The sequence below is a fragment of the Macrosteles quadrilineatus genome, unplaced genomic scaffold (genome assembly GCF_028750875.1).
Source record: "Macrosteles quadrilineatus isolate MER2022 unplaced genomic scaffold, UCM_ALF_1.0 Scaffold_1__1_contigs__length_201487025, whole genome shotgun sequence".
In the NCBI taxonomy this organism is placed as follows: Eukaryota; Metazoa; Arthropoda; class Insecta; order Hemiptera; family Cicadellidae; genus Macrosteles; species Macrosteles quadrilineatus.
This window is the reverse complement of record NW_026542594.1, coordinates 182,060,300-182,076,262: the sequence shown is the minus strand read 5'-3', so window position 1 is coordinate 182,076,262 and position 15,963 is coordinate 182,060,300. Positions and strand designations below refer to the sequence as shown.

The 15,963-nt window shown below is 34.6% G+C and overlaps 1 protein-coding gene across 3 annotated transcripts in view; it reads left to right on the top strand.

The window, feature by feature from the left end:
- LOC128991148 (versican core protein-like) overlaps window positions 1-15,963 on the top strand; it is a 31,565-nt gene that overhangs the window by 11,754 nt on the left and 3,848 nt on the right. Inside the window, exons 1-6 of one of the 3 annotated variants that reach the window (XM_054413933.1) lie at window positions 5,213-5,328; window positions 7,276-7,455; window positions 8,429-8,614; window positions 10,284-10,472; window positions 12,221-12,294; window positions 12,740-12,842. In XM_054413933.1, coding sequence (XP_054269908.1) covers window positions 5,244-5,328; window positions 7,276-7,455; window positions 8,429-8,614; window positions 10,284-10,472; window positions 12,221-12,294; window positions 12,740-12,842 — 817 coding nt within the window. In that variant the 5' untranslated portion in view covers window positions 5,213-5,243. Of the gene's footprint in view, window positions 1-5,212; window positions 5,329-7,275; window positions 7,456-8,428; window positions 8,615-10,283; window positions 10,473-12,211; window positions 12,295-12,739; window positions 12,843-15,963 lie in introns of those variants that run through there. The other 2 variants (XM_054413918.1, XM_054413924.1) reach the window with 2 other exon arrangements.

The following is a 15,963-nucleotide window of genomic DNA, read 5'->3' as shown; positions in this document are numbered from 1 at the left end:
ACGTAAAGAACTGACTTACGCATGCAAGTCTAGTAAACTTTACCTTTGACTAATGATAGAAATAAGCGTTCCATTCCCATGATAAAGTCGTCAATGGTTTTTAAATCAAAATTGACGTACTTGAAGTGAGCCACCTACAGATTGTGTTGGTTTAAATTACAATCTTTAATCTAACATATTTAATTTTAATCTTTGTCGAACATGCGGCAAATATAAGGTAAAATTATAATTGTAGACACTAGCGCAATCTGTCACTTGCTCACACAACTACGTTCTTAAAAAAAAAAACAATTTTTGACAGCTGGTTTATATAGGTATATCTACTTCAGTATTCAAAAGTCTAATAGTTTCAACCGATTGACAAATTTTTAAATCGATGCTACCTAACTGAAATTGAATGTCTATAAGAATGATATTTTAACTATATAATAGCTTCTACGGTGCGATACGTTGGTAAAACACTTATGACTTTCATTTAACCTAAATAATGAGATTATATTAATGAGTATATTCTAGCTGGTCTGGAAGCCATATAGTTGGTGAAGAATGAATCAGTGAGTGAGTGAGAGCTTTGATTTTTATATGCTTGTATAATTATTTAATTGATTACAGGTTTTTTTTAATTTGATATTTATTTGAAGGTAACATTATTTTTGCCGTAAAAATAGTCATATTTAGAAGTGAATTACGGCTATCTAGCCTCGAATCACGGCATTATTACACTGTTGAATATCATTGGTGATTGGTGCGATTTGAACTCGTAAACCCAGCGTGGACCAATACATAGGTGGTTTACATACCACTAGACAAGCTCACTCACCTGAAACAGAGGCCAATAGACTAATAAATCATCCAAATCTGAAGACAGTAGTGACTGATTGAAAATGTTTGTATATATGCTTATACAAATTTGGATCTTTGTTTTTTTAAGGTTTATTTGTTTTTTAATGGTTTTTGGAATGAGGATATCGCAAAATATGAGGTTGTATTGCGTACATGACTTACTTACTCAACTTACTTACTTATTCAATTTATTAAGTAAGCACTAAACTTGAAAAAGAAGTTCACAGAATGTTTTTTATAGCTAAATAAATTGACATTTCATCCTTTTCTTTTTTTATTGATTAAACATAATTCATTTTATTTCAACTAACTTATTTCAAAACCTGGAAGAAGAATTGTAGAAGCTTGCGATTTTATCATGATTTCTCAAACATATTTACGATTGTAAAATAAACTTGCTTATAAATTCTGTTTAAAAAAATTGCTGAAGCCTTAAGAATTTAATAGGATGCGAAAGCCTTAGCAGTGAATGTCAATCAAATTTTTGCTTTATCGATGCTAGTTAAGATTGTGTGAGTAGTGAACTATTGATCCGTGAAATACCAATTACTTAACCACTATAATTACTTAATTAGTTACACTTTAGCCCACTCATACAAAAAACTGTTCTTAAATTTACAACCAGAGCATAAAACGTAAAAGAAATACTGAATAGAAATTAACTAAAAAAATTTAAATACCTTACGGTATATATATAAAAAGTGTTTTTGAATTCTATATAAACGATTTTGGGAACCTTTCCTGGTTCAAAATCATCGTTATTTAACAGTGTGAAAGTGCCTACTTAATCCAAGCTCCAAGGGGTATACTTTCGTTACCACCATACTGAAATAATCAACTATTTTCAATACGTATGTGTTGCAGATGTACTAATGAATATCTCTATCAGTCGAGGATCTATGTTCTACCAATATAAATGAAATGAAAAATGTCTTTATTTAGGAGGCAAAGTCAGGACTAGTAAGTCCTCTCTACCACTTAACCTCTAAAACATAAATAAATAAAACTAATTCACCTACATAAGTAAATTTAAATAATCTTAAGTGCTACATTAAATGAGTAAACATGAAGAAATTAAATTTAGTAGGTAGTCAAAAATCCCATCCACAAAAGCCGCCAACAACCTTTTACACCAGTGCCAGAGACTCACTCATGCCTGCTGCTCAATATAATAGGTTTAATCTCTGACCCAAACCTCGCAAGGTTTTCTATGGATTTGATATGGCCAGGAAGAGAATTCCACATTCGAATTGCAGATTTGTTGAAAACTGTTGACCGGTGAATTGGTGTGGATAAAAGGTGAGAGCCTGTACGAGTGGCACGGGTGCTGATGTCAGAAATGAAATGGAAGTTGTCTGATAAATAATTGGGAATTTTACTATTGATAATGGAGTGCAGAAGACGGAGGGTGTGAAATTCCCAAAGTTTATTTAACTTCATTAATGAAAGCAGGTTGAAATAGGGAGTTACATATGGTCATATCACCTAAGGCCAAACATGAATCTGATACAGGAATTCTGCGCTCGCGGAAGTCTACTAGAAACTTCATTAGTCATGTAATTTGATCACCACATCAATTACAAGTGGAATTCGCTTGTTCAGACCAATTCAAATGTTTGTTCATTATGAGTCCTAAGTTTTTTCGTAGTAGGTGAGATCCTTTACGTCAAAGTTAAGTCGTGGTGCAGTGAGTAAGTTAATTTTAGTCATTAGCCTGAGGTAGTCAACAACCATCCCGTCCGTTGTTTGTGGCCCAGTGAGTTATCAATTCAATGTCAATGTTCATGAGTCGTACAGCAATATCCATCTCGTCTACATTGAATTGGGAGTAAATCTGTACGTCTTCAGCATACAGATGGTAGTGTGAGTTAGTGATATGTTCTATGATGTCATTGATGTAAATTGAGAACAATAGTGAGCCAAGAACAGATCCTTGAGGAACACCTCTAGTAATCTGCTTCCAGGTAGAACATTTGTCACCGACGGTAATTCTGAGCAATTACTTGGTCAACCCCAATTTTGTTCATATTTTACTACGGTCATCAGGGGGTTCTCAGGAAGCAAGAAACATATAATTCAAGCCCCGCAAGGTTAAGTTAGGTTAGGTTAGGTTAGGTTAAGTTAGGTTATTAATTAACCTAACGTAATCTAACCTAACCTAACCTAACCTAACCTAACGTAACGGTACTGTTACAATTGGCCTTAGAGATGTATTTGAGACTAAAAAAAACATAATAAGTTAGGTTAGGTTAGGTTAGGTTAGGTTAAGTTAGGTTATTAATTACCTCAGTAATCGCCGGGTTCAACGTCCTCATCCGAGTCAGCGGCAACTGGATCAAGAAGCCACTGTTATCACTTGGACTTTGAACCTTCTTATCGCTCGGCAACCTGTACGATGGCCTTTCGGGCCTTGAATTATATGTTTCTTGCTTTCTGAGAACCTCCTGATGACCGTAGTAGAATATGAAAAAAATTGGGGTTGACCAAGTAATTGCTCAGAATTACCTCACCGACTTTGACACACTGCTGACGATCAGATAAATAGGACTCAATCCAGTCAACACAGTTGTCAGAGAAACCAGCCAAGTGCAGTTAGGGAGCAAAAGAGGATGGTATACGCAGTCAAACGCCTTAGCAAAGTCAAAGGGGGTTAACATTGTGGCCTGTCTATTATCCATTGAATGGCGGATGTCATCTGTAATTTTCAACAAAGCAGTGGTTGTGCTATAATTAGTGCAACACCCAGATTGAAAATCTGATATAATGTTGTTCTCTTCAAAAAAAACAAAAAACAAAAAAAAACAGAGAATTTATCATGCACTATTCTTTTAAGGCATTTAGAAGGGTAGGAAGAATGCTGATTGGTCTATAGTCAGAAGGGGTATTGGGAGATGAAATTAGATTATATATGGAGCAAGCATATTAATCCAATACTTTCCAAAGTCAGTGCTCCATCTGGTTAACGTAAATGGGATGCATACTTGCAGCATCCAAAGTCGATGCTTCATCTGTTTCTCGTAAATGATATCTCTACTTGCAGTAAGTAAATGGTATATTTGGTTCACATAAATGGAATATCTTTTTGCAGTATACAAGTCAATGGTACGTCTGGATCATGTAAATGAAATGTCTACTTTTAGTATCCAAACTCAATGGTACATTTGGTACTCAATCGTTCACTTAAATGAATTGTCCCCTTGCAGTATCAAAAGTCAATGATATATTTGATTTATATTAATGGAATGGCTATTTATAGTATCTAAAGTCAATTAGCTGAATCCGGAGGTTGTACTGCAGATTAGCTAACCTATTGCGCACTTTATGATAACAGCACCAATTTTGGCACAGAGGTAAACCGATGTAATATGATCAAATTTAGATTTGGAGCCATCGGCCAACTGCCCCCTACCGGCCGTGGCGGCCATTTTTCAAAATGGCTGCTACTGGTATAGACAAAATACAAAAAAGTTAGATACAATTGTCAAGAAACGTCCAATTTTGATTAAATTTGGCACAAACGTGTAGGATAGCATCAGTGAGCTTGATGTAAATGGCCGCAAGTTGGCCGATGGCTTCACATCATCGGTTTATTTGGTGTATTTTATCATAAAGTGCACAATAGTTTATAATATCCTAGCTAAACCGCCGTACTACAACCCTAATTATTAGTCAATATTTTTGTTAAATTTCCAACTTTACTCTTTACTCAAGTGTATCAATCCAATTGTTCTTCAATTTTGTTCTGTATTTATTTGATGTCCTAGTTTATGCGATTCGTTGACTAACATATGTTATATCTCTTTTGTTGACCTACTTATTTTTCTAGCGAATAATGTAATGTAGACCAACTTCAATAAGGTCAATGTTAATCTTCTTAAAATTTTATTTTACGTAAAGAAAAGCCTTAAATCCCATTTTGGATAATTTCAGATTAATAACTTTCCATAGTTGGTTATTATGGCTGTTTTCCAAAATTTCATACGGATCACTTCAGAAGTTCAGGAGGAGTATTTGAAAAAAAGCAGTAGTTAAGTATAAAAGCTTTGCTCACTCCGATCAAAAAATATTTAAATTGCCAATGATAATATGTAAAATACCAACCCCCCTCAAATGACAGTAGAACAAGTACTCCGCTGCCCCCCTTTGTACAGTGTACAACACTGTCAATAACAAACTATATACCATTGAGGTGAATGCTTCTTATTCTACAAACTCAGTATAGTGTTTGGTATATTTTTAACAGGAAAATCCAAAGTCTGTTTACATCAGTCGTACTCGTAAATAAGATGCAAAAATACAGTCTTTATCAAAAGGTCAAATGTGATACAATGCTATCTGAGGAACAAAGTACAAGTAAAGCTAGACAACAGTTTTCAGTTCAGGAGGTATAGTTGGACAAGATGGATTCGAGAATTGTGTGTTTGTGTCTCTTGGTGTTGTTTGTAGATAAGTCGAGGACCCAGCCTGTAAACAACACCACTACAGGTAAATATTCAAGTCATTTTACTAAAGTTAACGTATTACCAGTTACGTATTAGGAGGCAACGTATTGGGCCTACATATGCCAGTGCTACTTAGTAAAATGTATTGAGGCACCGACAGAGTATACTTACTGATATAAGTTACTGATCTCTGTCGGATACACCTACTGTTTAGCCTAGCTAAACTGAAAGGACAAGTTATTGCAATCTAAAGGTTGTTTTTACGTCACCTTAGATATCTCGGTATCTGAAATCAAGAAAGAAAATTTAAATTTTGTAACTGGATTATGTTTTAATTAACAATACAATTAGCCTAATGAAATGATATTTTTTCATCTGTAATGCATGAGACAAAGTCAAATTATGTAAATACATGCTAGTTAACGTAGCATATTTAAGATCCATTTTCATAAACAGTTTCGTCTCTTGTTTACAATCCAACCATTGTTAAGCAACCAACCGAAGGTACCCTCATCGTATAGATATTATATTATATGCTCTAGGTTGAAGAGAATAAAGTACAGGCTATGTCATATTTTGTCTCACAAACTCTAATATTCAGTCTTTGAAACTATATTATAAGCTACAGCAGAAAACTATATCTTAAAGTATGCAGGGGGTTTATTTTCAGTTTTTACTTACTATTTTGCCGTTTTTATGCTTACACTTATAACTTATTTTTAAGAGTAGATTTATCAGTTGAATTCATTAGTTTTGAATAAAAATATAATTTTTTGGGCCTAACAAAAAAAAATTACGATGCGTCTATCGGAGTTAATAGATAAATTATTTAAATTTAAATGTTTGAGGAAAACTGATGTCGAATATATGATAATAAACAATAAAATATGTTATTAGTTATTAGGTATAAAGACTTATATTAACATATAATCAAGTTTTATACAATGGCTCAGCTTTAAAAATTGTCAATACAGAAAGGATACTATTTTTAAATTTAGAATCTTTATTTTAGTTATTTTTTTACTGGGTCAGTAATGCGAGTATATTTAGGCCTACAATGGTTTTCAATGACAAATTGTTGTGAGAATAGCACCAACACCTGAGCTTAATCTATCTATATATTAATAGGCAAGCGTGTTTCTTTAAAACCTTTTTTCTCAGCTCGTGTGCATCGCAGGGAAGATCTACGCATACTATTAGAAAGATATTTTCCTGTTGATGTGGATCTAATCCCTTTATAAATTAAAATAGGCTCAAAAATAAGAACAAAAATGAATTTGAAATTTGAAAAAAATTAACATGGCTCTTATGAGTTGCCATGCTGGTGACAAAATAACAACGAAATATAAACAGAAAATCAAAACAAATCAAATAGATTCCAATCATCACATGTTTTATTTACAGCGTGGGGTGAAAATAGAGAAGTCTGCACATTACATATTTGTGGTCGAGTTTCGACCACTGGATGACCTTTAGTAAAATATTATTATATCATTTGTTTTGTTGCATATTCTAGACTGTAGTTTTTAATATACTGGAAATTGTACATATATGTAGGCCTATATTGATTTTTTTCTCCTACGAAGTAAACACCACGAGCAATGCTTGGCCTTTTGGTGATATATATAAAGATATAAATAATGTATATAGAACGTTTTGAACGAATAGCGTGCTTGGCCTCGAAGTGAAAAGTATGTTGGTCCCGAGTCTAGGTCTTACCGCGCCACCTACGGTAATAGCTAATTCCCTAGCTTGAGCAATTTTTTCGGTTAAATAAAGATTTTTACTGTACTACCTATTTATTCAGTTAAATATTTAGCACAACTTTATTTAAAAGTATATTTTCTCTGATAAGCAATGATTTTTCTGTTTAATTTTATAGCTTTTATAGTGTATACATGTATACATTTGATAACGCACCAGTTCTAAATATTATATGTATCAAAAGTTTTGTGGAATCAATCATATCTATATTATATCTATGTTTCAGGGGAAGAGTGCATCTCGAACAATGAGTGCATTTCAGGGAAGATATGCATAGCTAAAAAATGCACAGATCTCTGTGACGGAGTGTGTGGGCTGAACACAATATGTATGGTACTAGAAGGAGCTCCTGTGTGTTCCTGTAAAGCTGACTACGAAGGAGACCCGTTTACGGAATGTAAGCCAGGTATGTGGGACTAGATGTACAAGGTTATGCTCTTTGGGGTTGTATATCGAAGAGGAAGGAAGTCGAAAGTACACAACTCTAGGAAAAAAAACAGTAACATAGTTTATTTTATTAATCCAATGTTCATAGCTAATGAATTTAGCTAATTGAGTATAGCTAGTGAACTTAATTCCCAGAACTTTGCTGTTACCTTACAAGTCCTAACGTTCACAAACTTAAATAAACAATCGTCTGGATGCTGCAGTTTTAACCCATTGGGTTTAGATGGTTACAGAAAATCTTACTATATGTTTTAGGATGAAAATATTAATATGTACTTGGTAATTTGAGGGGCTAATTTACTCATTTACTCATTAAGAGGTAATTTTACGACTTATCGGTTTTTATAGGAAACTTCACAAAAATGTCAATAACTTTACGAACGTAATTTTTACAGCATTGGGAGTTGTGTAATTTCTTTTAGGGTTAGGCTAAATGACCCATATTAAATTTCAGTTTAAACTGTTTGGGTTGTTTTTGTAAAAATCAGATTGTTGTTTATTTTACAAGGTTTTATTTCAAAACCCACAATCGCTAAAATCAAAACTGAAAAAAACTTAAACACCTGGAGGTACTATGAATTAGTAAAACTCGGACCGCAGGCGAAGTCTTTAAGCCTGTAAAAATCCCCCCCCCCCACACACACACACACACAAACGCATGCACAACTTTTAAAACCACTTTTTTGGGTTTGGGGGACCCATAATATATAATCTCATAGCTTTTGACAAAGAGAAATACTTCTTCTTTAAGTGTCGGAGTATAAAGTAAAGGGAGGTGGGAGGTTAACCCTTTTACAATACGACAACACTGTTCGTTCCGTCTTAGCTCTTATCTTTTAATGCCTCTGGTCAAATTCTTTGTTACATACACAAATATTACATTACACTTTATAATACATACCGTGTTTAAGATATATTGTCTATATTTATAGGAAATGCAGAATGCACGGACAACTCCATGTGTACAACAGACAAGTCCTGTATTGGTCATAAGTGTGTAGACCCTTGTCTGGACTATTGTGGGCTCAATACTGTGTGCAGAGTGGTCAACCATCGACCAGTGTGCGCCTGCCTCAAAGGGTTCTTCCTCACTCTAGACAAAGGCTGCAGTCCCAAGTGTAAGAAAATATTTGTACTGCTGAAATCTAACTTTAGATAACCTTAGATTGCAATGGATTTACTCTGTAGGATATAAGATATTACTAGATTGTAGGAGGGATGTGTTTTGAAAATTTTCTGATGTGTTTTTGGTGGGGAGGAGGTTGAAATGAGTTTACGCACACTGGGAGGCTCAATATTCTTTTAGCAGTGCCAGACCCCCGCTGGCACAATGTCCCCGTATTACCGGTTAAAAAAACCTCACCTCCTAGGACACTTGCCTAGAACTGTTTAGAAAATTACTTGTGGCTAGGCCTTTTTAATTATGCCATTAGGACTTTTCTTCTTATTTTCTTCCAAAGGCTAAGGCCGATGGAGATCGACTTTCTTTGCCCCAAGTATGGTCTTGGAACAGTTCCAGGTGCCCTTCCCCCGGAGCATAGCTTCAACGTTGTTGTTAGAAGTGATACCTACGCCAATATCAGAGATCAAGCAGGCCCGGTGGATATACCACTTTGTCACAAAAGGTGTGTTCGGCCATGTCCGTGATGCCGGGACAGGACAGACAGTCCGAGTTGGCGGTCTTTCCCATTCCGTGCAAGAAATTCCGGAAGTACCCGTGACCTGAAAAAAAACTGGGTCACAAAATACCCAACCTTACAATGTTTCCATTCCACCAGTGGTCCATGGGATGAGCCAAGGGAATGAGCCTGGCGGGGTCAACGTCCCCTAGACTCGACGTCCCATTCGCACTGCTAGTGCGGCCGTGCTCTACTTCTCTGGCAGCAGTCTCTCTGCTTACTTCTCCTGTGGTAGACCGCTTGTCACTCCTTCGCAAGGTGGAAGATTGGAAATACACTTGCAATCACTGGAACTGTAGATTCGGAGATCTTGCGGTAAGCAGAAGAAACTCGCATCATTATTCTGAATTTTAGCTCTGCCTCTTTGACGTATCTTATTGCCATTAGAGTAGTGACATCGTCGGCCTAGCCAACGAAGGTGGTCTCATCGGGCATTTCAAGTCTTCAGACTGTCGTAAAACAAGTTTCAGGTATCAGGTCCTAAGGTTAATCCTTGTGCAGCCTCAGAAATGATGGATATCCAAAGCTAACCTTCGAAGGTGTCAAAAAGGAAGACGGTCCGAAAGGTAGGACTCTACATATTTTGTAGAAGGTAAGGAGAAAGCGGAACGTATGCTTAAGTGCCCGCAGCATATTGCTCTACCTGGCAGAGTTGAACGCGTTCTTAATTTTAAATATTTTGTAAGCAAACTTGATAAATGTTGAAATAATAATCAACCAACATGCACAAAACTTTTCTTTGAGTAGCTAAAGATAAGAAACGTAATCTACGGTAGGAATAGGCGTGATAATGGTGAGCTTTAGTCACATTCTGCATAACACTTTTACCGTTACATTATTCCTTATGCTGTTAAATAGATTCTGGCATATTAGTCCAACAGAACGTGTCGAATGGCTCCAAAATCATTCGTTTATTGGATTGTTCTTATTATTGGATTGTTCTATGTTTTCACATTGATGCTGGTATGTCAGAGCAAAAATTTTTGGATGGCTTCAACCCTGCAACAGTTCTAGTGTTGTATTGTAATGTAGGATCCTATAGAATGGCGATCCAACATATATTGGATAGCTCTTACAGCTGTATATTTGTAATATTTTTGTGTCACAGGGATTCCGGAATGTCAGACTCATTCTCATTGTCCGGAGGATCGCTCATGTCGTCTGCAGAAGTGTGTAGACCCTTGTGAAGACGGAGTGTGTGGCAATAACACAGAATGTCACGTCAAGAACCATTACCCTGTGTGTTCATGTAAAGTTGGGTACATAGGAGATGCCTACAATGAATGTGTAACGTACTGTGAGTATAATAAAATTGCTTGACTCAACACGATTGTCTATTGAAGATATACAGATCATCATCACTGAAGCGTTTTTACTTAATACTGTATTGTCCACTAAAGGCCGGAAACACTTTTCATTCGTCATCTCACGAGATGATCGAACAGATTTACTAGGTATTTTCACGGACGTGAAACAGTTTCACCATGCTACGCTTACCCTACGAGATAGGTTTTGTTTTTGTCTAAGGAAAAGGTAATTAATTATAAATGTTCAAAATATACATTTTTTTATGTGTTTTGAAAGTTGTTTCAATCCTGAAACAAAAAGTTGGTGAAAAATGCCTGTTTGGGTTTATTATTCCTATGCAATAATTTCGCCACGATTATGAAAGATGATTATGATGACCCTATGGTGAAAGATTTTGCCACGATCGCAGGACACGATGGCGATATCTTTCGCAATCAGGTGTTTAGGGTTTGTTCTGGACCGCAGGAGACGATAACGAGTCTTGACGTTGGCGGCGATGTTCAATATTTTGTCTCGATCGAGGAGAAAATGATAATATCTTGGCGCTTCCAGGGATTCCCACGATTTTGTCGTGATAGCGAGAGAAGATGACGATGTCATGATGATATCTTGGTGCACACGAGAGATGCTCCCCTTTCCGCTGCGATCGCGGGATACTATTCTCAACATTAGAGGATCAATCGAAGACAATTTTATAGTTAGTTTCTACCGGTTTGTTTAGAGGGTTATTTATTATTAACCATTAGTTCCTTTTCATTTTAAACCGGTGTTAACCAACAAACGTTCTGTTGGAAAATAAATTCTTGCCCAAAGTACATTTTCCAAAATAATTTTCTACAATAATTAAGGTTCAAAGGTTTATTGCGGACATTTTCCATCACGATGGTAAAAACAATACACAATGTTTCGGGATCTGGAATCTGATCTCGTCCTCAGGTGAAAAAAAACTTAACTATCACATTACAGCTAACAATACACAAACTCCCAACCTAAGTTGGAATACACTGCAGAGGGTAGCAGTAAAAAAAACATTCTGAGTTGAGCAAAATATTGTTAAGTCGCTTTATTCAGTCGCATGATCCTGCTTTCTCAAAATAAAGGTAATGAATTAGATGATTAAAACTTTTTGGGTTAGCTAAGTTACGAGGGACCATCCAAGAATTTGGCAGTATGGTAATTATCTGGCAAGAGTGTAGGCTAGGCCCAACATTATTACAATGTTATGTCCAGGCGGTTAAAGTGATTTTGTCCGAAAGGGAGCTTGATCTTCCACTGTTGCAGATGACATTAACACGTCAATTTGGTTGATACAGGTTCGATTGACAGATGTTCAGAGTCATAGAGTTTAGCTTTAAACTTGTAGGCTCAATCGTGTTTACAGTTGTAGCCTACAGATGTAATTTTTGTACCATTATATTTTTATTTGAGAGTTATAATTTGTGAACTCTATTGCACGTTGCAGGATTTATTAACAAGAAATTACACTGATTTTATTCAAATTATAAATACAGAGTTATAACCGCCAGGTAAGTCATAGAACTTTCTAAAATCGCAGACTTTCGAGACAGTTTAGTAATTGTGTACCCAATAATCCAATGAAAATTTTAAAGACAGTTAATAACAGTTTCAATTCAATGACACCTGAGTCAGTTATAGTTTAGTTTTTGAGGATCCACGAGTCAATTTTGTAGTTTTAGATCGAATTACTTAGATTTACAATGAGAAAAGTTGTTGCAGGTTCAACTGACAATAAGGAAAACATACAAAAATCAATTCAAGGAGAAAAAAGCTTCATACTTGTCAATGAAAAGGTCAGCATATTAACGCTGGTAATCTTTAAAAATAAAAAAGTGCTTTTGAGATTTTCATAAACTTTTAACTTAACTTTATAACATAAACACCTTTTTCCATTTTTAGTCGGGTATCTCTTGGTTTTATTTATTATAGTTTTCATTCAATCATTGAAATATGTCGCTTTATATTAAGCATCTTTCTATTAACTGTATAACACACAGAAATTTGCAAAATAGGAAGTAATAAGCTATGTATTTTTAATTGCACCGTATTTAGTTTCAAGACAAAAATTTGGAACCTTTATTCGTTTTTCGTCAACATTTGCCCCACTCCTGTGTAGAGATGGGCAGAGTTGAATTCATAAAATTTCTTTATTAAATATGTAATGCAAGTCTTTAAGTTTAAGTATGATTTGTGAAAATACAATACAATATTTATGTATGTAAAATTTTAATGTAACAGAAACGATGGTGGGACGCTCTTACTGACTGCGTTGGTCGTGGAATGAAACTAGCGACAATCGAAAATGATGACGAGTGGAACTTTTTTGTCGAAACCACCAGGGGTAAGTAGCTTTTTAAACACATTAGTTATAGCCCAGTCAATAAAGGGACAAAATAGTGCTTTGTCGGAAGTAATTAGTGAAAGGCTGATTTTGTCATGGATGTTAGTAGATCATATAAGGAACAATTCTAAAAAGTCCCCGCCCCTCCCCCTCTTGCTTTCCCCCCTACACCCTTTTAAGTGTATTTGTGTAAACTTTTTCCAATTTATCAATATCTCAGAAACAAACAGCAATAGAATAAATTTTGTTTCGCCATTGCAATCCTTAAAATATTCTCTACAAAAAACGTTATAAGAGTGTAATCGATATATTCAGTAGTTTTCTTGTAATTTAAGTTTGAATATAAATTTCTTCACTTTTAAATTTTAACCTTCGTGTGTTAAGTTGATTTGTATTGAAATGAGACGAGATAGAGAAAAAATGTATTATATAAAAAGTTGGCGTATTTCTCAATCTTTAAAATGATATAGGCTTTACGTATTTTAATTGCAGCCAGTTGACAGAATCAGTCCGTAAACGGGAGGCGGCGTCGGGCGCAAGAGCGCTCGCGGCGCGGATCCGCGAGAATAGTTACTCAAGTCAACCTGTGTTTTTAGGGAGGGGAAATTAGTAAAAAGCTGATTTTTTGCCCATCGACTACTACCATTTAGACAAGAGTTTAGACAAAAGTCCCTGCCCCTACCCCTCTTGCTTCCCCCCCCCCTGTGGCCCCCTAAACATATAAAGTGTAAGGGTTTCGTAAATCACGTTTTTCTCGATTGTTAAACGACATATTGAATTGCAATTAGTTTTATTGTCTTTGTTATACAATTTCCTACAATTATGTTCAGTTAACTTTCGTCGTAGCTGTTACCTTTTGTTTATTATTTGTATACAAATGTAAAGATTTATATATTTTTTAACATATAATTTTATTTTTGTTGCCTTAACTTTTTCCGCTGACGTTTTATGAAAATATGTTTTGGTCAAAAGTTGTAGCTGCTTTAGTTAGCTTTAATATTATGTAAAATAGTACTTACTTTAATGAAAATTCTGCAAGATTTTGCCGGTGTAATGCAGTATCTGTACTCAATCAGTGGGTTTGGTCTAGGTGGGGCTGGCACGAAATACTATCATTGTTGTAATGTATAGAATTTGTTTTTAAATTAAGATACACTATTGTATTATCCTAGAAAAAATAATCGAAATCCCCATGTAAAGTTAATAACATTTAAAGTAAATTTTTTTTATTCATTTACAAATTTTATTTAGTTTATCATTTAAAAAACATGTATGGAGTATTTTTAAAGGATGTTATCTTTAAACAAAGATCTGGATGTTAAAAATGTAACATATATCGAATTGCAATTGTTTTATTCCCTTTGTAATAACATTTCCTACAATCATGTCCAGTTAAATCTCGTCGTAACTGTTACCGTTTGTTTGTTATCCGTAGAATAATGTAAAGATAATTATATTTATTTGCTCGTAATTTTATTTTTTGCAAAACTTTTAACACCGTCATTTTATGAAAGCATTTTTCAAACAAAACTGTAGCTGCTATCAGCTTCAAAATGATATATTGACACGTGTACTTTACGGTTATGTAATACCAGATATTAACCGTGAAGGGACCGGGTGCACTATTTTTATGTGTCGCTACATAGCTGATCCAATACTAATAGCTACTACTAACTCCAATACTAATAGCTAATCCATAGCTGATTTAAGTTTATACTATTATAACTTTACAAATTTAATTTTACTTGAATTATTTTACGTAAACACTGTACTGTATAATGCTTCAAGACTACTATATATATTCGTATTTTATTTTTTGAAAAATTGTAAATTTTGTATATATTGTGGAAATAAAACTGATTTGATTTGATTTGATCCGTTACCGCACTCGTGCAAGACGTTTTTACCCATTATTGTATTTCTCGATTTTTTTAAATTTTAAGACACCAAAAAACAATAGGAAAGCATTCGATTGAGTTCTTACTGTGATTTAACTACTAAACATACTATAAGTAAATGTATTGAAAATAGGAAAAATTTTTGGGGTGATTAGGTTAGGTATAGGCTTGAAGGATTGTTTACCTTGTTATGCTAGGTTTTTGAAACAACACATTCACACCAATACGTGTGTAGGTCGTGGTAGACCAGTTAACGATTTATTAAAAGAATAATTCATAAAAGTTTGCGATTTCATTGAGGAAAATGATGATTGCCAACATAGCATTCCTAACCTTTTGCAATTGATGAAAAATATATCAGGCAGAGACCAGGTTTATGAAACGAAGTACTTCAAAACATTGTTACTTAATCACTTGGTGAAAGACTTCTTATTAGACTACGAACATAAAAATAAATCCTCCATAGTTTGTTTAGGAGATAGGCTGGACAAGATTTTCTCTGAAACTTGGTAGGTACTCTTAAAATAAAAGGCATAATGGTGATAAGATTATAAGATAATTGTTTCTACAGCTGCGGCTTTGATAAGACAAGAAATTAAAAACCGAGTGTATGATGAGTCGTCTTACCCCAGTGTTGAAAATATAAGATATGGGGGGAAAGAAGTTGTAGAGGGAAATTTTGAATTCGATGTATGAGTAATTCTTAACTTCAAATAATGATAATGCAATTATTTTGTTCTAAAATAACATCCTATAAAATTATTACGTACATATAAAATGATTTTATGCTTTTTATTTTAATTACAAAGGATAGAAATAAATTGTATTAACTCTAACTGTACATGGGTTTTTTTTGTTTGTTCTTTTAGCAAATTCCTCATAGGGAATAAACTATTACCGTAGGTCTCATGGTAAGACCTAGACCCAGGCCCGATTTAGTTTTTCATTTTGGAGCCCTCAGAGGCCGAAAACACCCTCCACCATTAAAATTCATAAATAAAATGTAAAACTTAAAATCATATATCTATATATATTATCACTTTATCTATACTTATTTAATACGCAAGCAAGTTTTTTGTGACAATTACTCCTCCGAAACTACTGAACCGATTGACATGTTTTTGGTGTCATTGGAAAGAGCGTAACGTGAAGTTGTGCAGGAAACTTTCTTTTTAGCTAAATAATTAAAGAATAAGGCCCTGGGGCCCTTTAAAGTTTCATAT